General features: G+C 41.6%; 1 protein-coding gene across 11 annotated transcripts in view; it reads right to left on the bottom strand.

Annotated features, from left to right (window-relative positions):
- The window catches only part of PPP6R3 (protein phosphatase 6 regulatory subunit 3), a 135640-nt gene that overhangs the window by 78621 nt on the left and 34820 nt on the right, over positions 1-22199 (bottom strand). For 10 of the 11 annotated variants that reach the window (XM_055078757.1, XM_024133318.3, XM_028501128.2 and 7 more), the window contains 2 exons: positions 15848-16002; positions 271-503 (listed from right to left, as the gene is read on the bottom strand). In XM_055078757.1, coding sequence (XP_054934732.1) covers positions 271-497 — 227 coding nt within the window. In that variant the 5' untranslated portion in view covers positions 498-503; positions 15848-16002. The remainder of the gene's footprint in view (positions 1-270; positions 504-15847; positions 16003-22199) is intronic. The other variant, XM_007126915.4, reaches the window with a different exon arrangement.

The raw sequence follows: 22199 nt of genomic DNA, 5'->3' as shown, positions 1-22199 counted from the left end.
GGCCCACGGGCCCACGGGCCCAGCCGCTCCGCGGCAGGCGGGATCCTCCCAGACCAGGGCGAGAACATTCACTTTAAAAATCCTGTGATTTCACTGGACTTAGTTCTAGAACAGATTGTTTGCTCCACTGAGCCTGTTGCTCTTGACATGTGAACATTCTGTAACTGGTCTACGGCAGCCCTGCAGAGCTGCTAGACAACAAGGACGATAATATACCCTACCCCTGCTTCACTTCAGCCCCACCCTAAAGAAAAGATTGAATTTTCTTACTTGTATCTGATCTTTTCATCCATGTCTTGAGGTGGTTCTTCAATAATGAATGAGACTAAATCTTCGAGACATTCTGCTTTTAACAGGAACTCTATAAGTTTGCGGTTCTGAGCTTTACATTCCTGTAAAACATCTTCCTCATCCATCAACTCCTTCAGTGTTACATCTTCTCTTTCTAGAAGTGTGTCTATGTGGGATGATGAGTGTAGATCAAATTTCCAAAACATGCTGCTCTAAACAAAATGCAGAGAGTATTTCAAATACAATTTCAACTTCACATATTAATTTTTCAAATTTCCATCTAGTTTTACAGTTTAAAATGTCAACCTGGGTCACATAAGAAAAAACAAGTTCCATATCGAATCTATAAAATACTTTCTAAATAAGTAAAATTGGCAAGATTTTTTCCTTCTCAGAAAATATTTTTATTGATAACAAAAAATTGTGACTTGAAAATGCTGAAAGAATGCTAAAACCTGGGATGATTTTAACCTGCAAAATTAACCCACCCATACTTTAAGAATTTAGTGCTGGGAAAGGAAGAAAATTAACCCTTTCTTCAGGGTGAAACATACATTCTTACACAGAACCAGTAACAAATGACAAGTATTGAGACCTAAGTACATGGTACTCTTTCTAATATTACAACATTAAATAAATAACCACCACGAACCAGAACTTTTAGCCACTGACAGCACTTTCACAGCTGAAAATCTGAAAGCCATAAAATGGTAAAACCTATGCCATTCTTAACAAAGAAACAAAAAACTGCAGCAAAATCACCTTAAAGAACAATCATTCACCTTGTCTTCAAAGTTGATCACGGAAAGTTCGATCCTAAGATGTCTACAGATTGACAAAAGAGTTCACTTTCCTTATTTTAAATACTTCAGCAAAGTCACTGACTGCAAAGCCATTAGGGACATTCAAATACCTTCCCACGTCCCACTGGTATCAGGTCAGTACGTGCTTATTTTGGTCTATAAGCCGAATTTCTGCTAATCTAATTGGTCTCTCCACTTGAAGTCAGAAAACTGGACACAGTTAATAATTTAGCCTTAAGTCTTAAAAAAAAAATAGGTCTCATTTAAAGTAGCATGTCTTTTCATTTTTTTGTAATCCCACACATAAAGACAAAGTATAATGAAAAGTACTAATGAACCACAAGAGCAAATCTGATATCAAGCCCTTACTACTGGCTAGCTATAAACAAGATATACACTCATATTCATCAAATGAAAACTATAAATGCCTACAAACCAAAGTCATACTTCTAAAATATGGATCAAGATATAATCACATTATCTACCTCAATTAAAAACTGACTTCCGGGCTTCCCTGGTGGCGCAGTGGCTGCGCGTCTGCCTGCCGATGCAGGGGAACCGGGTTCGCGCCCCGGTCCGGGAGGATCCCACATGCCGCGGAGCGGCTGGGCCCGTGAGCCATGGCCGCTGAGCCTGCGCGTCCAGAGCCTGTGCTCCGTAACGGGAGAGGCCACAACAGAGGGAGGCCCGCATACCACAAAAAAAAAAAAAAAAAAACAACTGACTTCCAAAACTTTAACCTCATAAAGGTAACTCATCATACACTGATTTACAGAGAAAACCGATAATTGGTGGTGATGAAATAACAAGTGTTGGCAAACTTTGGCCCACAGACCAAATCCAGCCCAAAGACTGCAAGCTAAGAATGGCTTTGATAATTTTAAAGGGTTGTTTAAGAGAAGCATATGTGACAGACAGTGACCATGTGTGGCCTGCATTATTTACTATCTGGTACTTCACAGAAAAAGTTTAGCATCCCTTGCTCAAGAGGAAATAGAGTGCTGACTAACATATTCCTTTCTGCCATCTCTGAACCCACACGGGCATGTCCCCCACAGTCCTCACAGCCTGCCCAGAGGGGCGGAGCCATGTGGTGTCAGGTGGGACCGTCTACCAGATTCATTCTCTCCCTTCCTTAGGCACTCACCTAGACCATGTCCCCAACTTCTTGGGCAGGTAGGTATGGCCACATTACAAAGTTTTCTCCAATGTGCTGTGAGCCATAAAAACCTCCATGTGCTCCCCGCGGCATCTGGCTGGATGTTGATTAAAAAGGCCCTAAGGGACAGCAGAGCCAAAAAGGAAGGTGGCTCCACCCCCAAACCACCACGTGGAAGATCGCTGCCTGCCGATCTGAGAGCCTGTCCTAGGCCGGGTTATGATGAGCCATCATACACACCTGGTCCGTATTCCAGCAGCATGGCCGACCTGACCAACCAGCTCCTCCAAACCCCTGAGCCCACGACATCGTGTGTTATTATACTTATTTTATTATACACAAGAAAAGGAATTCTTGAGCAACTATCTGTTTTAAAATGCCTAACTCCTTTTGCTTTCCACTATCCTAAACTAGAATAGCATTTTTCAAATCAGAACACCTTAAAATATACATTTCCACAGTGCATTTTCTTTAAATTGGGTAGGTATACTACCGACTTAAAAATAAAATATAACCACAGTAGACTCTTAAACATTATGTATTCTTTTAGTCAAACAGCAAACTGACTGGAAATGAACAGCACTGGTAAATTAGTTACCCCTGGCTTGGCCCTACTTCTATTTGTGCCCTTTGAAGTAAAATCAAGCTAGGTATGAACCAACTGTTACAAAGTTCAACTGCCCAGGGCCCGAGGTAAATGGAGTCCTTTAAAAAATGTAACTAAGATACTCTGAAAAAAGTCAGAACTTCAACAGGTCACTTTTAGTAAACATAAATACACTTTAAAATTCTTAACCTAGGTATAGTCCAACAGGATTTAGCGACAAGAGGGAATACAATTTCTTACAGTAAACCAATTCACAGGCTTTTAAATCAATACTGACAAAGAGAGAAATGGTAAAACCAAACTACCCTCCATCTTTCTGCAAAATCCTAGAATTGTTTTATAAGTTGGATGAGTACCTGGAAAACAGGGTTTTCTCCACAAGGGCTGAACAGTATGTGGGCAGGAGTTAACTGTTACTTGATGCCACAGAGGACAACCTCTGCTATGCTCCGCCTTCCTCATAACTGAAGACACAGGTGAAAATTATCACCATATATGCGTAAAACTGGACCAAAGGATCCATAAATCTACTCATCATAGATCAACTGCTTTAATTAAAGGTCCTGTGAAATTAATAAAATATCATCCTTCTTGGAAGCAAAACCTGGGCCACAGTACCTTTATTTCAAAAGCAGTTAAGCAGTGACACTTTGTTTCTGAAACAAAAGGTGCTACCTTGTCTCTATGACACAGGACCTGGTATGGTGATGTGGTTAAATCCCGTGCAAGAGGTTTGAGAAGGACGTCAGTCGCTCTGCAGAATCTGCCAAGCCTCTGCTGGTAGAGTATATTCAACAGGGCCCAACTGTGGTTTATGTAAACCACCTACAACCACTTGCTTTCCATCAAATAAACATCATTTTCTCCTCAAACTTTGTTAGGACTCTTAAGCATCTCAACATACTGGATTCCAATGCTGGCTCCACAACTGCCTGGCACTGAGGCCTCAGGAAAACCACTTCACCTCTCTAAGCCCCAATATTCTCAAACAAGTAAACTGGCTGCAAGTAAATGAGGAAAGGCCCGGTCTGGTGGCTGAGACATACCAGCACTCAGCACCTGGAAGCTTCTGTGTAATCAACATACCACCCCCTTGAAGTCAAGTGAGCTTTAATCCAGTGCTACCAAACTTCCACGGGGTCTATTAAAACACAGTCTCAGATTCTGATTCAGGAAAGCAGGGATCAGGCCCGAGATTCTGCACCTCTAGCAAGTCCTCAGATGCTGCGGCTGTCCTGGGTTTAAACCACTGCTGATCATTTGTAATAAACTGCAATAAGTATATTCAAAATAATCATGTAACCATGAGAAACAGAGGAAAAGCCTACTATACCAACACGTGACTGTTATTTATTTCAGAAACTCCCTGTGGACAAGCTGGTAGTAGTGGGTTTTCCTTCAACGTAAGAGAAGCAAAACATAACACTTCCCAACAGAGGCCAGAAAAAATGACACCATGAAAACACTAAAAGGTAAACTATTAAAGAGCTCTGGAGAGACAAACTGCTGGTGGTCCTGCCTACAAATGAGAAGGAAACTGTGGAAATGACAAAGAAGAACTTTAATGAGTTTAAAATACAAAATCCCCTATTCATACGTACTAACTGCCTAATTTTGGCAATTTCTAGCCAATCCAAGTGGGGTAAACTGTATTCTGTAAAGCCCAAGTCTGCAAACTGCTATCAATGGTGGAAAACCTGTACCCAGGAATGGCTGGCCCAGGGCACAAGGTTCAAAGATTCAAAAAGAGATTCAAAGACTATGAAGAACCTCAAGACAGCAATGTTGAGCCCGAAAGCTAACGCTTCTGGGTGTGGGCCCCGTGGGACTACAGGCCGCACACCAGCGAAGCCAGCCTCCGGTTCGCCATTCCGTAACTGGCCCACTTCAATCCCCAAGATCCCATACCCTAAATACTTCCTCGCATGCTCCAGTCTTGCAACAAACACGCACAACATAGATCCAGTTTAGATAGCTGCAGTCATCTAAAGTAAGAAGTACAACCTACACAGACATGAGAAGTAGCTGCATCCACCGAAGATGACACAGGGGAAAGACTTTAAGACAACAAAATGTGTTACAGATTTTTAATACTATTTCTTTTAGATGTGCTATGAAGGGAATATTTATAATACAAATTTTTCCTGGGTCTTATACAAAGGCACGCAAGCACATGTTCCCGAAGTTCAAATCCCTACACACCTCAGTCTGCCTGCAGCACTCTCTAGAGGCTCCGGCCCTCAGCACTACGAGAAACGCAACATCTCCACTGTCACCCGAGCTGGTGCTAACAGAAACGTCACTCAAGCCACAATGTGAGCCACATGTAAGTTTAAATTTTCTAGCAGCCACACCAAAAAGTAAAAAAGAAACTGGTAAAATTAATTTTAAATGTATTTATTTAACCTCATATAGCTAAACATTATTATTTCAACATGTAATTCTTTTGGTACTAAGTCTTCAAACTATGGGTGTTTTGAAACTTCATAGCACATCGCAATTTGGACCAGCCACGTTTCCGGTGCTCAAGAGTCCCACATGGCCATACGGGACAAGACAGCTAAAACTGTATGACGGCTGCAATTGTGATTCAAAGTTTCTCTCCTGGTACTAAACTATCTTCCCCATCTCCTCCCATAGCCAAAGTCAATAGTCACCCACCTTTTCCACACAAGGGCCAATGTGGGATGGGCGGGGAGAGGCTTTGGGCCACGGTTTTCCTTTCTTTTAAAATATAAACATACCTGGGAAATCATGTTTATTCTCATACACACACACACACACACACACACATAAAAGAAACAACTTGGACATTCTTAACGCGAACAAGTAGGTCACAAGAAAACTAGAACTGTTTTTTAGCCTCTAATTTCTAGGAATATTTGTAGGGATAAAAGGTAAAATTTCAAATTCTTTACCTTGTGATAATGGAGAATGCTAGCTTGAATCAGGAGGGCTACAAGTGGCTCACTACTGGTACAGATACACCTGGCCAAATTTTAAAATAGGTACGTGTCTGTGGGAATTTATTTCATTTTCTAAGTTAATTCAAAAATATTATAATGAAAAATAAAATGCCCAGGTCTCTCAAACATGTTGGGAAACAATGATGTTTGATTAATATAAAAAAATAGACTCCCCACTGGTCCCGGAGAAAACTGAGTCTTCACTGCCTCCACTCAGGTTCAAAACAACGTGCTTATTACTCCGCAAGGGGCAGGCACATCCACCCCAAACCTCTGGCCGAGTTTACCAGCAGCCTGGGAACAGGGTGCAGTGAACAAACCGAGATGCTGAAAGGCTGTTCTTACTGGCTCTCCTGCTTCTGCCAGTGTCCAGACACCTGGAGTCGCAGGACCCCTGGGCTTGGATTCAGGTGTGCAGAGAACTGAGTTGGGCCACATATAACAAGACCCAAATGGGGGGACGGCTAGGCTGAAGAAGGGTTGGTGGTTGCCACTCTGTACACTGAGAGCAACACACCACCAGGAAGGGACAGGGAGGAAAGTATCTATAAATGACAGAGTGCAGAGTCACTCAGAAGGGAGGTCAGCTCTGTGTTGTAAGTTAATCATAAACTCCCCCCAACAGCAACGCTCAAGGCCTAGGCAAAAGCTATAATTTTCACACGAAGAGGCAGAAACATGCAACATAGGGAAGGAGTAACGGTTGGGCTTTGACGGCAGTTCTCTTTAAGTACTGAGGAAAAAGAAGAAAAAGATCACAAAGGACTGGGAAGTCTACCCAGTAGCTGCCTCTCCATTCTTAGCAAAGGAATCCAACTCATACAGTTGTCCCCTCACCCCCACCTGAACACCAGACTAATCAAATCAAGTATCAGAGTGCCAGTTAGAGATAACGAATTTCTTTAGAGGAAAGGGCAAAACGAACTCAGGGCCAGTTTCGTTGTATTAGCTCTGAAACTGCTTCCTCCAAAGAATGTATCAAAAGCAATCAAGTTTCTACCATCCAGATGTTGTAGACGCTTTTCCCAGTTTTAATTTGTAACTTTCTTTGATATTTCAGCTTTTCAGAGTAGTAAATAAAGGAGTAAAATCCATTTAATATGCACTATATTAATCAACAGGTATTTTTAAAGCACTAATATGCACTGTATTGGGGAATGCAGGAGTACTATGATAATGGTGCCTACTTCCTTGGAGAATACAATAAAACTGAGAACAGAGAAAATACAGAAAATAAATGGCATAAACTCCAAGCTTGTTCTGTAGAAAGGGAGCTCAAGGGAGGGGAGCCTGGACAGAAAAGACTTTGCTACAAATGAGGCCTAAGCTGGGCCTCAAAAGACAGGTAGGGCTCAGGAGGTGATCCTACAAGCATGGAGGATAGACCCTAGAGCTTCAAGAAATTCACAGCAGGGAGAAGGTCCTGATGACAAGAAGAAAGAGCCTTTCGGAAGGCACTAGGAAAGGTTAGGCAACGCAAAGCCAGATCTTAAAGAGCCATGCACGAATGCACAGCAGAGCCAGGCAGGCTTGCTGCAGAAGCGAGGGAGGGAGCCAGTCCGTTCTAACTGAGATAAATGCACATTAAAATAGCTATAGCAAAGATTAACACAGTATATAGAAACAAATGACTCAAGAGAAGTAGAGGAAAATGACACAGGAGATGAAATTTAGGCTGTGGCAAGTACATTTTCAACAGACGCTGTACTCCCACAAAGACGGAGAGGGGAAGAGGTCTAACCTGTTCCCAGAACGGCCATGTGTTTGAATATGACTAAAATGTGGGATAGGGAAGGGAGTGCTGAAGACAAGACCACCGAGGTGGGACACTGAAGTCAGGTGAGACAAGGCAAACGAGCAACAAGGTGAGACCTAGAGTTTAAACGCTGTCAACGTGAAAGATGGACTGGACAGGGGTGAGCCTAGATAAAGAGTGGTGTGACCCAGAGACCGTCTGAAGAACTCACAGAGGATGGCGAGGCCCTACAACAGCCTCTACTTTGAAAACCAAGTTATTCCCTAAGAGATTTCACATTAAATTATTATCCCCCCTCCAGTTTCACCCATAATTCCTCAAAACCTAATTTTCATGTTTTCTTCATTCCTAGCCGTACTTAGGTATCAGATGATACAAATGTATGGATTGCCCTTGGAATTCTGAGCTACATGGGAAATACACGATCCTCAGAAAACAAATGCCTGCCCACACCCTGGGGCTAACTCCAAATACACCTCTAAGATGCTGTGGACAGGCAAGAGGTGTGATCGTAATCGCCCACTTCACTTTTATATTTAAACAGCCAACTGCCAATCAAGAAAAGTCCAGCCTCACTTTTGTCACGGAGTCCACACTAAAGTACAGTGATGTGTCCCTCTACAAGTTCTCATTATGAAAACACAAGTAGACATGAATTTCTGTGCATAATTTCCACAACTTCAAAAACTTCAATACGAGTATATGCAAAGCATGACTTATTTATACTAAGAACAAGCTTTTTTTTAAAGTGAGACTAAGGGGTTGGAAAGAAAAAAGACAAGTAATGAGGATGACACAATGGTAATCACGTTTTTGCCAGAAGCCTTGTTAGAGATCAAAGCAATAAAGGCAAGGAAAACCTAGCTGGATCTAGGTGTCTATTCTGTGTGTGTGTGTGTGTGTGTGTGTGTGTGTGTGAGTGTGTGTGTGTGTACTTTTATTACTTTAATCAGAATGTGTATGTGTATGTGTGTGTGTGTGTGTGTGTGTGTGTGTGTGTGTGTGTGTGTACTTTTATTACTTTAATCAGAATGTGTATAATCAGGACTTCCCTGGTGGTGCAGTGGTTAAGAATCCTCCTGCCAATACAGGGGACACGGGTGCGAGCCCTGGTCCAGGAAGATCCCACATGACATGGAGCAACTAAGCCCGTGCGCCACAACTACTGAGCCTGCGCTCTAGAGCCCGAGAGCCACAGCTACTGAGCCCGCACGCCTAGAGCCTGTGCTCCACGAGAAGCCACCACAATGAGAAGCCCACGCACTGCAACCAAGAGTAACCCCTGCTCGCTGCAACCAGAGAAAGCCCACGTGCAGTAACAAAGACCCACGGCAGCCATACATACCTACAGACATAAATAATGTGCATAATCATAAAACATTTAGAGCTATCTCAACAGTCCCTAGACTAGCAGTAATAACCTGTTAACCTCCAGCAAGTGCTTTCCGTAATGAATATTTTACCAGCAAAGCAGACTCCTGGACTGCTGAGACTCTGCTCAGGAATACAGGCTCAGTGTAGAACATGAGACGTGAACACTGCTTACGGTCTTTATAGCTCCTTAATCTCTTCTAGCTATCCCACAATAACAGTAAATGGTCTGATACGGCAACTTTCTATTAAATGAGGAAAAATAACTAATAGCAGCTCACAATTATTAAGTGCCTACCATATGCCAGACTCTGGGCTTGATGCTTTTAGATACATTATCTGTACCTCACAACAACTCTTCAAGGTTTCGCTCTCATTTGCAGATGGAAAAACTAAGATTCTAAGAGGTGAGATGATCTACCAAAGACCACAGCTAGTGAATAAGCTGGCTAGAGCTGGGACTCAAGCCCAGGCCCCTCGCGCTCCCAGGTCTGTGCTCTTCCCGTCACGCCCACGGCCACAGGACCGGCGTGGACACCCGGTGAGCAACCGGACCCAGCAGCAGTCATCGAGAGCACAAGCCAGCCCCCGGCCAGCCTGGGGAAGGGAAACAGCAGCAGGCTAACCTGCCATCTAAGGGCTCTTGGGATACACTCATGGACGGGAACCCCATGTCTTCACGGGCAGGGAAAAGAATCACTTGACAGACAAGCTGGCTGGGAGCTCAGCCCAAAGAGCGTGGGTGGTGACACCGGAGGAGCTCAGCTCTCGTGGCCAGTGGCGCTATCAGAGCTGATTGACCAGAATGCCACAGGTTTGTCCAAATGCACAGAAAACACGAGTGAATCAGCATTCAAGACCTGTCTGACATGATGAAACTAAGAGAAATTTACTTAACGTGGTTAGATGTAAAGCCCTTTTAAAATAAAAACTGAAAAACATGACATGGGGTCGGGGGTAGAGGTTGCTAGGCCTAAGAAAACTGTTAAAGAAAGAAACAAGTCCAAAAATTTTAGTTAATTATAAGCTTGACATAAAGTTGTATCATGCTGTGACTAATAAGCAAGTAAACCTCAGAATGTGTCACAGATCAAGCGCGTCTAGGACCACGGGAGATACTAACTCTACTGAAGCCTCCCCTGGGCAGATCAGCTCACGCCAAGCAATATCATATCCTGTTCTGGGGCAGATGAAGAGACTGCCAACCACATGGCACCCAAGGAGGACCAGGGTGGCAGAAGGACTTGCCACGTGGAGGAAAAAATAACTAGCTTTGAATATCTCAAAGCTCTTTTATACTACCACGGACAGTGCCCAAGGGAAAAAATGAGAGCCAGTGAGTGAAAAGGACAGATTATCTGTCCTGTGTGTGAGCAGAAGACGCAGGAACTTGCTCAAGGTTAGGAGCACCGACACCTTCAAGACCCCAAGGCTGAAGGTGCTCTGGAAGCCTGGCTGATTCTCTACGAGGGCAACGACACACAACGTCCCGTTCTGGACAGGAAGACTATGCTAAATGATCACCACATTGTTTTATGAATTTCTTCTCTAAGTCTATGTGATATAAAAGGCATGGCTACATTTGGGCTGACATGGAGTCTCAACAAGAAAATAGCAAAGGATTCTGCAACCTTCCAGATGCTTAGTGGGTTGAAACCCACACAATTCTCTACCCTTCTGGAAGCTCTAGAAAAACAACAATAAAGGACAAAGAAAAGGAAACAACAGCCAAGGAGAATGCCAACAAATTTATGAAAGACAGATAATGGAGAAACGATTCAGACAGTCCAACATCCAAGTAACAAAAGTTTTAGAACATATTATAATTCACCACTAACCTCCCTTGTCAAAAAATGTTTTTTCTCAGAGCATAAAGAAGTGACTCTCCCCTTGGGGCTTCCCTGGTGGCGCAGTGGTTGGGAGTCCGCCTGCCGACGCAGGGGACGCGGGTTCGTGCCCCGGTCGGGGTCGGGGAAGATCCCACATGCCGCGGAGCGGCTGGGCCCGTGAGCCGTGGCCGCTGAGCCTGCGCGTCCGGAGCCTGTGCTCCGCAACGGGAGAGGCCGCAACGGTGAGAGGCCCGCGTACTGCAAAAAATAAAAAAAAATAAAAAATAAATAAAAAAGAAGTGACTCTCCCCTTAAGACCTACATGTGGCACCACGTTGAGTGGTAAAAGATCCTTTAAGACACAGTGTGAAAGTCCGTGGTGTCGGAGATTAAAAAAAAAAAAAGTATCTAAACTCTTGTAGTGAGGAAAAACTTATAAAAGGACTGGAAATCAGAATTACATCAGCTTCCTCAACAGCAATTCTAGAAAAGAACATTTTTAGACCTGGAAGGTCTGAAAGATTTATTCACAGTTTCTTGAGGAAGCTACTGGATGGAGAATGGGCTTCACTAAAGCATGGCAGTAAGCCATGAGGGGAAGACACGGAATCCATGAGACCAGGGATCCAACACACAGAGAAGCAAAGATGACTCCCAGAAGCGGGCACACCCGCAGCTACAGACAAAGTCAAGAGGAACCAGTTTGGAGTACACCATGAGGCAGAGGGCTCTGGAAAGGATACGTCCAAGGAAGTGTATTGCCAGATGTATGTTACCCTGCTGAGAAGGACTCTGCAAATTAAGTCAGAGATTTAGGGATTAATTAACCACAATATACATACTTTTATTACTGATCTTAACCAAAGTTGTGCTTTAACTATGTTGGGAGATGTGAGAGGGAAAGAGCTATGCATATAAGAGCTAAACCTTAATCTTCATAGTTAGAAGACAGACAGATTAGACACTGCTACCTACAGGTATATAATTTAGAAATGCACAAGGAAGTAAAGATGAGGAAACAGCTAAGAGATGGAGGTAGCAGCTCCTAGTGAGTAAGTAACTCACTTACTCACTAGGGGCTGGGGATGAGGAGGGGACAGGATGGGAAAGATGAAAGAAATGATTGTTATTTTTTGTTACAAATCTTGTGACACCGTTTGACTTTTTAAACTATGCACCTATGTAAGCTATGTACCGATGTATGATAAAATAAAAAATTAGGAAAAGAGAAAATATAAAGCAGCACAATCCCTGGCATTTAGGACAGGCTCTATAAATATAAGCACAATCTAAAATCAGGGTATTATAAAAGACTAACAGAAAGACTATGAGGTGACTACATGCACTTAAGATTCCTACGTACAAAAAACAAAGAAATAGAAAAATCCAACCAACAGCAAAAACCACAATGGTACCTTTTCAGTTTAGGTCCTTTCCCACCCCATTTTTTCTGCCATGAGTGCGTGAAGCAACTCCAGAGACCTAGGACACCTGGGGGTATTGCCAAATCTGGTCTGCCACCTTTTTTATAAAACAGGCCCTGAGAGAAGAATGGTTTTTACCTTTTTAACTGTTTGGGGGTGGGGGTGGGGGTGGGGAAGTATCAAAAGGACGATATTTCGTGACTTGTACAAATTCTATGAAATTCAAATTTCAGTGACCATAAAGTTTTAACAGAACACAGTCACACCATCCTTTACATTCTGCCTCTGGCTGCTTTTACACTACCAGGGCAGAGTTGAGCAGTTGTGACAAGAGACCACATATGGTGCTATCACTTTGCACTGCAGCTGGGCGCTCTCCAAATCGCAGTGACACGGGTATAATAACTCAACAGTGCTCAGAGTGCCATATGCTGTACTGCAACATTTTATTATTATAAGTGCACACCCAACATGTCAAAACAAGAAAAGAAAATCTGGACTTCAAATGTTGTGTTTTTAAGGTACAATGGGATGTGAACTATTTTGTTATGAAATTAGATGGCAAAGCACTGTTTATTATGCAATCATACCATCCCTGTGCTAAAACAATACACTATATGTCGACATTACCAGACTAAGCAGTCATCACAGTATTCCCAACTCACAAGAAAGGAACAGTCAGAAAAGTCAGAAAATGTTAAATGGAGTATCTTATTACAGGAGAATTTCTTCACAAAACTAAAACAATGAAAACAAAGCTTCAATCAAAGCTGGTTTCTAAGGTCTCTTGTTAAAAAGTTAAAGAAGCCAGGGCTTCCCTGGTGGCGCAGTGGTTAAGAATCCGCCTGCCAATGCAGGGGACATGGGTTCGAGCCCTGGTCTGGGAATATCCCACATGCCGCGGAGCAACTAAGCCCGTGCCCCACAGCTACTGAGCCTGCGCTCTAGAGCCCATGAGCCACAACTACTGAGCCCACATGCCACAACTACTGAAGCCCACGTGCCTAGAACCTGTGCTCCACAACAAGAGAAGCCACTGCAATAAGAAGCCCGCGCACCGCAGCAAAGAGTAGCCCCCGCTTGCCGCGACTAGAGAAAGCCCGCGTGCATCAACGAATACCCAACACAGCCAAAAATAAATAAATTAATTTAAAAAAAAAAAGATGAAATATGTAAAATCTCACTACGGATCAGCATTAATAGATTAGATGAACATTTGCAAATAGATTTTGATGAGAGGGGAACTCTACCTTGAAATGCCATTTAAATGAAACGTTACCCCCCTAGAAAAAGAATTTCATTCTTCTCATTAGTACATCTGTATCACAGAAAGCTGAACTCAAGTATTCTTAAATTTTGAACTTCATCAATAAAATCTGGGAAAATTTGTTTCTCTTTTGTCATGTAAGTACCTTCATAATATCCTCTTTTTGCCTCTTGGTCTACAAAACCTAAATGTTTACTTCCTGGGCCTTTGCAACAAAAGTTGAGCTTGATGATCCCTGGTCTAAAGGACCTTATACCTGCAGGGCTGCACCTCTTTGGGAATCCTTCTCAACTACCGGGCATTGATTACAGGACTCTGGGAGCCTTTGGGGTAAGAGTTCACCCACCCTAGTGTGGAACAGCATGGTAATGAGCAGAGGGGAGTACAAGAAGAAAAAAGAATATAGTTAAAGGTAAGGAATTGTTTTATAAGCTACCAAAGCTAAGAGTCTCTATCAGCAAAGAAAGACAAAAACAAACAAGAGAAAGAGCACGTGAGAAACAAAAGGAGAGAGAGCTTTAAAATTGCTCTCCTGAGAAATGCTCTGAGACTTAAGCTCCCACCACCAAGCAATTAATGATACCTTTTACGTAAAATGTACTAAAGACATAAAGTAGAAATGAAAACTCCTTGCTCAGGAGTGCTTAAAATCTACTTAAGGAAAAACAGTAATCCTAAAATAATTTAATGATATACTCTAAGAGTTCACAAAGGAATGACCACAAAGGGACTGACTGGACCCACATAGAAAGGTTTTACAAAAAAGGTGGAAAGAGAGCTGAACCCTGGAAGGCATAAAATCAAATACACAGAATAATAAAACCGTATGATGGGGGTGGGCAAAACGGATGAAGGGGATACAAAGTTATAGTTACAAAATAAATAAGTCATGGGATAGAATGTACAGCATGGTGACTATAGTTAATAATACTGTATTGTATATTTGAAAGTTGCTAAGAGAAGAAATCTTAAAAGTTTTCATTACAAGGAAAAAAATTTGTAACTATGTGTAAGGATGATAACTAATAACTAGACCTATTGTGGTAATCATTTCTCAAAATATAGAAATATCAAATCATTATATTGTACTCCTGAAACTAATATGTCAATTATACATCAACTGAAAAAAAAGCTAATATGTGTAATACTACAAAGAGTTCTAAAAATTAGTTTTTGAAATCCAGCATCACCATAGAAAAATGGATAATCGTTTTTACTATAAATGAATCTGACAGTCAGATCATAGCTTATCACTGCATACTACTGGACTTCTTATATCTGAACCCTCAACTGAATTCTCCACTCAGTCAGGCAGGTAAGAAACTGAAGAGTTCACACCTACGGGTTAGAACCTATCCCAAGGCAGAGGAAAAAGAAGGGCTGGGCCACATGAGCAAAAACAAACAAAACCATATGAGACAAGGTGCCCAGAGTGAAGGACTACTTAAAGGGAATTCTCCCCATCAAGATTTATACAGAATAATATGAAGATAAAAACTGGACAAATCAGAACCTTTCTACAAGAGTTGGTGCTTCACTGTGTAAGCAGAAGGGGATGTTGAGGAAGAGTTATTCACAAGGGGCTGGAGGTCGGGGAGAGCACAGGCAAAGTGGCTTACTGCCTAGGAAAGATTCTGGCCTGGGGATTAGATGCAGAGACCTGTTACAACAGAACAACTATAGTATCTCCTGAGACAGTGAAGCCTGAAAGGTAGATGATTAAATGGTTTATGCCCACCTGCTCCTCCAGTTACTATGGAACAAATGCAATTGGATTAAGTATGTGTGCATATTCCCAAAAAGGTCCTACTGGGTCACTTTCTATTAAGTGCCAACTGACCCAAAAGCCAAATATGCAAAGTAAACCTCTGGTCTTTCACAAAAAATTCAGTAAAGAGTTGCAAAATGATAGCAATTAAGACTCAAAAGAGTCAGGTGGCTGGCTAGAAGCCAGATGTCCTTTGGCTGGTGTAAAACAAACACAAATATCTCCCTCCCTCTCCCTCTCTCTCTCTCTATCTCTCGCTAGAAGCAGTAGCTGGGTCTCTACTAGCAGTCTTTCTCTGGCATGCTACTTCAGCTTGCTAGGCCTGTCTGGTCCTTAGGGCCCGCCCAGCTCAATCCTACCCCAAACCCCATCCCATGGAAACTGGGAATCCCGTGGGTGCTGCAGATTCTACGACATACCAGAGCAAACTACACAGCCTGTTATTTAACTTCCTAAAAATACCATAGCACCACGGAGCCAGGAGGTACCCGGCTCAAAGTGATGGCCCAGACCAGGTCCACCTAGACTCCAGGGTCTCAAGACAGAAAACCGCTTTCCTTGATGTAACTCATGGAAGGAAACTCCTCATAATCTTAGTGACCTTACCTTTCAAACCAAGTTTAAAAATTAAAAGAAATGTTTCCTTTTCTGTGGCTCCTTTTGCCCATTACAGGTTATCCTGGCAGCGGCTGTCCTCCAATTTACTGCATTAGCAGATTCGCAGAGTAAAGTGGGATGGTGGATACGAAACAGAAGTTCCCCTATAAAGAAAAAAAGAGCAAAAATGACAACGTGTTCTCTTTTGTTCGGACGAGAGCTGCCATTAAAGATACTGGTTCAAGGTCTTCGTTCACTATATCACCTAAATTTTTCCTTTAAATCATAAGAACTATACCTCAGAGGATTGAAAAGTACTAGCTAATTGAAATTTTTTCTATGTAACAAGAGGAAAAAAGGCACTGTCATCCCTCTACCTAAGCTTTTATCCTACACTAAACAATAACCCAGAAATAGATGTACAGTAAGAGCACCATCAGTGAGCAAATAAGAAAAAATACATATGCTTATCTGTCTTATGAAAACATCAATGATATTCTTACTCAACACAGGGTTAACTACAAAGGCACCATATTTTAAAACACCAAAACAAATTTTAAAAGTATCTCCCTCTAAATGTCCCCAAGTAGCCCCGTGTAATACCTTTAAACTGTAACTTACTAGGAACCATGAGCAGAACATTAAGTTCACTTAAGTACTAGCTGTAGCCGAACCCTGTCTCTAATGTGAATTAACCAGATGCTTCACATGAAAGGACTATAAATTTAAACTGTCTTCCAAGGCACTTAATTTATAACTAAATACTGCAGGAAAAGACGCAAACTATGGACAATATACCAATCAGAAATCCTATAAGGATGCAGTCTACAAGGCATCTCAAAATAAATGCCATTTATTTAATGCCTTTGTTCCACAAAATTCACACTACATTGTGATCAACTCAACATTCTCCCTCAAATAAGATAATAAGTAGAAACAATGCTAACCACCTGCTAAAAGAAACAAAATCAATCAACAGAAACTGTAACAAACCTAGCTTAAAATGAAGAAAATATCTGATTCTAAAAAACATTTTACCAGTGAAATGTTTTCTAAACAAAAACTTAAAAAAGTGTTTAATTGATCACCTAAATTTTTGCTTTAAATCATAAGAACAGATCATGTGCCACCCCAGTCCTTAGACATGACCAACTTAGCATGTTAGTGTAAAGAGTACATTTCTAAATGTCATAGGTAATTCTAGTCCCATCACAACCACTCTGTGTTAGGGGTTCCAGATCCCTTTAAAAATCCAATGAAGTTATATACTCCACAAAATGCACACACCTGCACACATGCACACCCATTTGACATTTAATCTGAGTAGCTGTAGGACCCCCAACTGATCTACAATCTTTTCTCCCACCAGCCAAGATCACCCACTTCTGGACTTCCCTAGTGGTGCAGTGGTTAAGAATCCACCTACTAAAGCAGGCGACATGGGTTCGAGCCCTGGTCCAGGAAGATCCCACATGCTGCAGAGCAAGAAAGCTCGTGCACAACTACTGAGCCTGCGAGACACAACTACTGAGCCCATGGGCCGCAACTACTGATGCCCACATGCCTAGAACCCGCCCTCCGCAACAAGAGAAGCCACCGCAATGAGAAGCCCACGCACTGCAGCAAAGAGCAGCCCCCACTCGCCGCAACTAGAGAAAGCCCGCATGCAGCAACGAGGACCCAATGCAGCCAAAAAAAAAAAAAAAAAGATTACCCACTTCCAAGCCAGTCAGTCAATCACAGGCTCCCAGCAGAGTTGTACCAACCTGCCTGCCTCACTGTGCTGCACACCCCCATCCAGGGAAGCCAAAAGATAAGACAGCTGTCAACCCGCTCAGAGCGTCACAAATCCAGGTGCTTATTAAGTTGTAACAAGTATGCTGAGACATAACCCACTTTTCTGGAAAAAGGTCTTTGTTTAATTGTTCAGTCTTTTCCCTTAGACTAATTACGGGAAAGAGTGGGTCTATACTATTGATGGTAAGAAATCTGGTTTTTTCTAAAGTGTGAAAATGTGGGAAACAAGATCAAAAGATAGAGAACAGAATGAACTGGTATACAAATGCAGTATTGGGACTCCTGGGTAAAGAATGTATACTGAACACACACTGAAATGCCTCTAAAAGTACAGTAAAAGAACTGTTTTGGTTGTTTTGTCTTGCTTTTTAAAGGCATAATCCCAAGAACCAACGAAATTAGGGAGCAAAAGGAATATTGGTTGAAAAAGCTATTTAATGAACACTTAGATTCCCAAATCTCCTTGCCTTCTTCTGTCCTTCCCAACCCCATCAGATGACAGGAGGAAGCCAAAAAGGATGGTGACTCCGGCACAGCTGAGGGTGGGCCTGCCAGTGAAAACAGAGGGACTGTGTGAACTGCAGAAAGAATGCAGAGACAGGCCCACTCAACTGCCCACCCCACCCCCAGCCAGATTCTCCTATTGGGCTCTGACGTTCCCAGCCAGGATGAAAACTGAAAGTGTCTTCTAATCACTGACCTCAAGAAACAAACACCTGAAAATCCTGACACTGGGGACTTCCCAACCAAAGGAGCTCAAATCATCACACTGCTGAAAGGTTCACAGCCACTGAGATCCCACCCGTGAATGGGGGCTCCAATCAACCACCCTCACTCCAATCTTTTCTTTAAAAGTCTTCACTGTAAACTTGCAGAACAGCTGCAAGAGCAGTACAAGAAGCTCCCAGAGAGCCTTCTCCTAGATTCACAACTAATCACTGTGTCACTTTTGCTCTTCCACCCATCTTCTGCAGCCATCACGTCCTTTACCTTTAAATAGCTCGCTGTGTATTTCCTAAGAACAAGGGTATTCTCTTCCACAACCACAGTCAAAGTCAGGAATGCAACACATTAACTGTCCCATATAGACTCTATAGTTCACATTCCAATTCCGCCAACTGCTCTACAACGTCCCTTACGGCAATCCCCCTTCACCTCAGTCCAGATCATGGATCACACCTAATGTCATGTCTCCATCTGAAACAGTTCTTCAGCAATTCTCTTTCACTGGCATCTTTGAAGAATATAGGGTATAAATATCTGGCAGTACTACCACACAAGTGGTAAGTGAGGTTTGTTTTTCCTAGAGGATCACATAAGTAGTAAGATAATGTCTGTGTGTCCCATTAGTGGAATTTTGATCACTTGGTTAAGATAACATTTGCCTCATTTCTCCACTGTAAAATAACCAGTTTCCCCTTAGTAATTAACTAGTAAATAATCTGTAGGAAGATATTTTGAGATTATGTTCTTAAAACATTCACCCAATAGTTTTAGCATCCACTGGCAATTCTTGTCTTAATTGTTACTGACAGTTATAAAATGATGTTTATTTTGTAAATCTACTGTTCCTTTTACATTATCAGTTGACATTATAATTCCAGTAAGGTATGTTCCCTTTTTCCCATTCATGCTTTAATTCATTATCAGTACGGACTCATGGATTCTTATTTTATTTATTAATATCACCACTCATTCTGACGCTCAAGTTATCCCAGATTTGGCCAGTGGGAACCCCTTCAAGCAGAGGACTGTGTGCTTTCCATGTTTTTTGAGTACTTCCTTATTTCCTTGCATAACAACATGTTCTAGATTAATCTTGTACATTCTCTGCCCCATCTCTAAAATCACCCATTTCTCCAAGGAGCCCTAGTTCCTTTTAGTGGAGGGTGTGATTTAGAAATGAAGATTTGAGAACTAAGTATGTTCACAGATAGTGGACAAAGCTGAGAAAGAATGGCAATTTCATATGAGTCAACTCTATGTGTTGTGTGTGTATATACCCCAACTTTAAATGTGAACGAAAACCACGGGTTCTGATAACATCTCAGGAAAGCCTCTATCATGAAACGTAGAGTGCAAAACAAAACAGAAAAATGCAGGATGGAGCAAAGACTATACAAGAAAAAGAGTACATTAAAAAAATTATCCTCAGAAAGATAAGTTAATGTATCCATCAAATTTTTTAAAAAAGGGATATTATTTAAAAGGGCACTGAGAATAATTAGCAGACATTAGTCTGCTAATTAGGAAGTCATTAGGAAAATGACTTCCAACCCAGAAGTCTATATGCAGCCAAACTATCAATCAAGAGTACACAGAAAGTCTCAAAAGACTTACCCCCCACACCCCTTCCTCATAGAAAACTACTAGAGACTGTGCTCCACTAAAACAACGGAGAAACAGGAACAGGAAATTCAATGAAGGAGAGAGGCAAAATGAACTCCCAGGGTCCCAGCAGACAACTGTGTTCCCAGCAGGGAGGACAAGCTGTCCAGTCTGGAGCAGGTAAAAATTTCTTCAAAAAGATAAAGCTGATGGGATACCTGAACATGTAACTGGCTAAAAGTGTGAAGCTAAATTAGTGATTGATACATTAAAAAAAACAAAAAAAAAAGTTGACACAACGTTTCCAATACCAGAAGTTTTTTAGGAAAAGTATTTGTAATTTACTACTTGACACTATAAATAGCATCCCAAGTAATAATGGATAAATATTGATTTAACCAAAAGTGCAATGAAACTGTATTGGAATGATGGGGAAGACAGAATGTGGGGAAGAGGGTGCAGTGAGGGAAAAAGAGTAAACTAATCCTTATCTTCCATACCTTTTCAGAAAGGGAAATCAGTAGATGTGCTTAAAACTAAAAAAATCAGCAAACATGCATGTAATTATGAACTCTTCCAGTATGCTCTTCAGACATATGGAGGTAAATATGTGTTTTTTAACTGGCTAAAAGAGTTCTAAGTAATACAGTTGCCTTCAGGGAAGGGGGAAAGAGGGAGGGGTGGCTAAAAAGTGCTATCATCTAATCCAACCTCCTAAAACTAGCTCACTCTTAACTGGAGATATGCAAAACTGACAAAATTTTTTTTCAAATAAAATTTTAAGAAGAATGCTAGACTGGGAGGGAATATTAAATGTTGAGACCAGAGAACTATAACATCAGCTACTCATTAGTTGTGTGACCTAAGGCAAGTCATTTGACCTGAGTATCCATTTCTTCATCTACAAAATAAAGGAGCTGTACTAAGTTAACTCTAAACTTTCTTCCTCTTTCAATAAATTTATGAATCTAGTATAAAAATAAGTAATCAAAGCTTTAAATATGGTGCCAGTGGCCATGGACAATGGCAAATTAAATTACAGAAAGAATGAAGCAGGACTTGGTGAAATAATAAATGGAGAGAGAAGTAAAATGGAAAAAAAAAATTCTGCTTTAAGCCTGTGGGTCCCAAGAGGGTGCTGATGGTGAAGGAGAAATGAGAAAAGCACTGTTTTAGAAATGAAGACAAAAGAGTTCCTGATCCTGGCCTGGAACGAACTGAACTGACAGTATCCAGACAAACTATGACATGAGCCCACTGGAAAAAACCTAACTAAGCTGGAAACAAATATTTGTGTTAAAAGTTAAAACACACAGATGATGGTGGAATCCATAAGGATGATGAAAAGTTCTTCCCAAAGAGTACAGAAACTGAAAAAGGAGGAATTCTCCCCTCATATTTAATATTTAATTACTAGGAAACCATAAGTTTTACATCATGATTAAAGGACAAAAATGAGCAAGGGGCATGGCTAGAGAGCAGACTATTGAAAGGCAGAGCGAGCAACAGCACTATGTCATACAAGCTAAAGGAGGAAAAATACAGATTTGCTAATAAAGAATATAATACATAGTTTACTAGTTGACGTCATAGTGCATTCGGGCTGCTATAACAGAATACCATCTACTGGATGACTTACAAACAACAGAAATTTACTTCTCACACTTCTATAGACTGGGAAGTCCAAGATCACAGCATCTGTAGTGTCTGGTGAGGACCCCCTTCCTGGTTCATAGACCACAGCCTTTTCTGTGTCCTCACATGGCAGAAAAGGATGAGGGAACTCTCTGGGATCACCGATCCCAATCATTAGGGCTCCACTCTCACACCTCATCACCCCCCAAAGGCCTCACTTCCCAACACCATCACACTGAGGATTAGGTTTCAACATATGAATGTTAGAGGGGAGACACAAACATTCAGTCTATAGCAGTTGATATCATTAGATTATTCTTTCCGAGGAAACGGATCCAGAGGGGCCCCCTCAAAAAAGGAAAACAAGATTTTTTTAAAAGATAATATACTTTTACTTTTGTATTTATTTTTGCCAATCATTCCTTAAAGGAGCCACATTTTCCTCAATAGCCATATAACATAACTCTATCAAAAAGGGTCTCCTCTTTCCAATACTACTGACTCTGATTAAGGCCAATGAAGAGAATGTAAGAACATAATTATAAAAATATCAGTCAAGAATGAGGGCTGGTTTAGCCTAAAACAGCAAAGGAACAGATTC

The sequence above is a fragment of the Physeter macrocephalus genome, chromosome 16 (genome assembly GCF_002837175.3).
Source record: "Physeter macrocephalus isolate SW-GA chromosome 16, ASM283717v5, whole genome shotgun sequence".
Classification (NCBI taxonomy): domain Eukaryota; kingdom Metazoa; phylum Chordata; class Mammalia; order Artiodactyla; family Physeteridae; genus Physeter; species Physeter macrocephalus.
The sequence above is the reverse complement of the archived record's forward strand: the minus strand, read 5'-3'. Positions and strand labels throughout refer to the sequence as shown.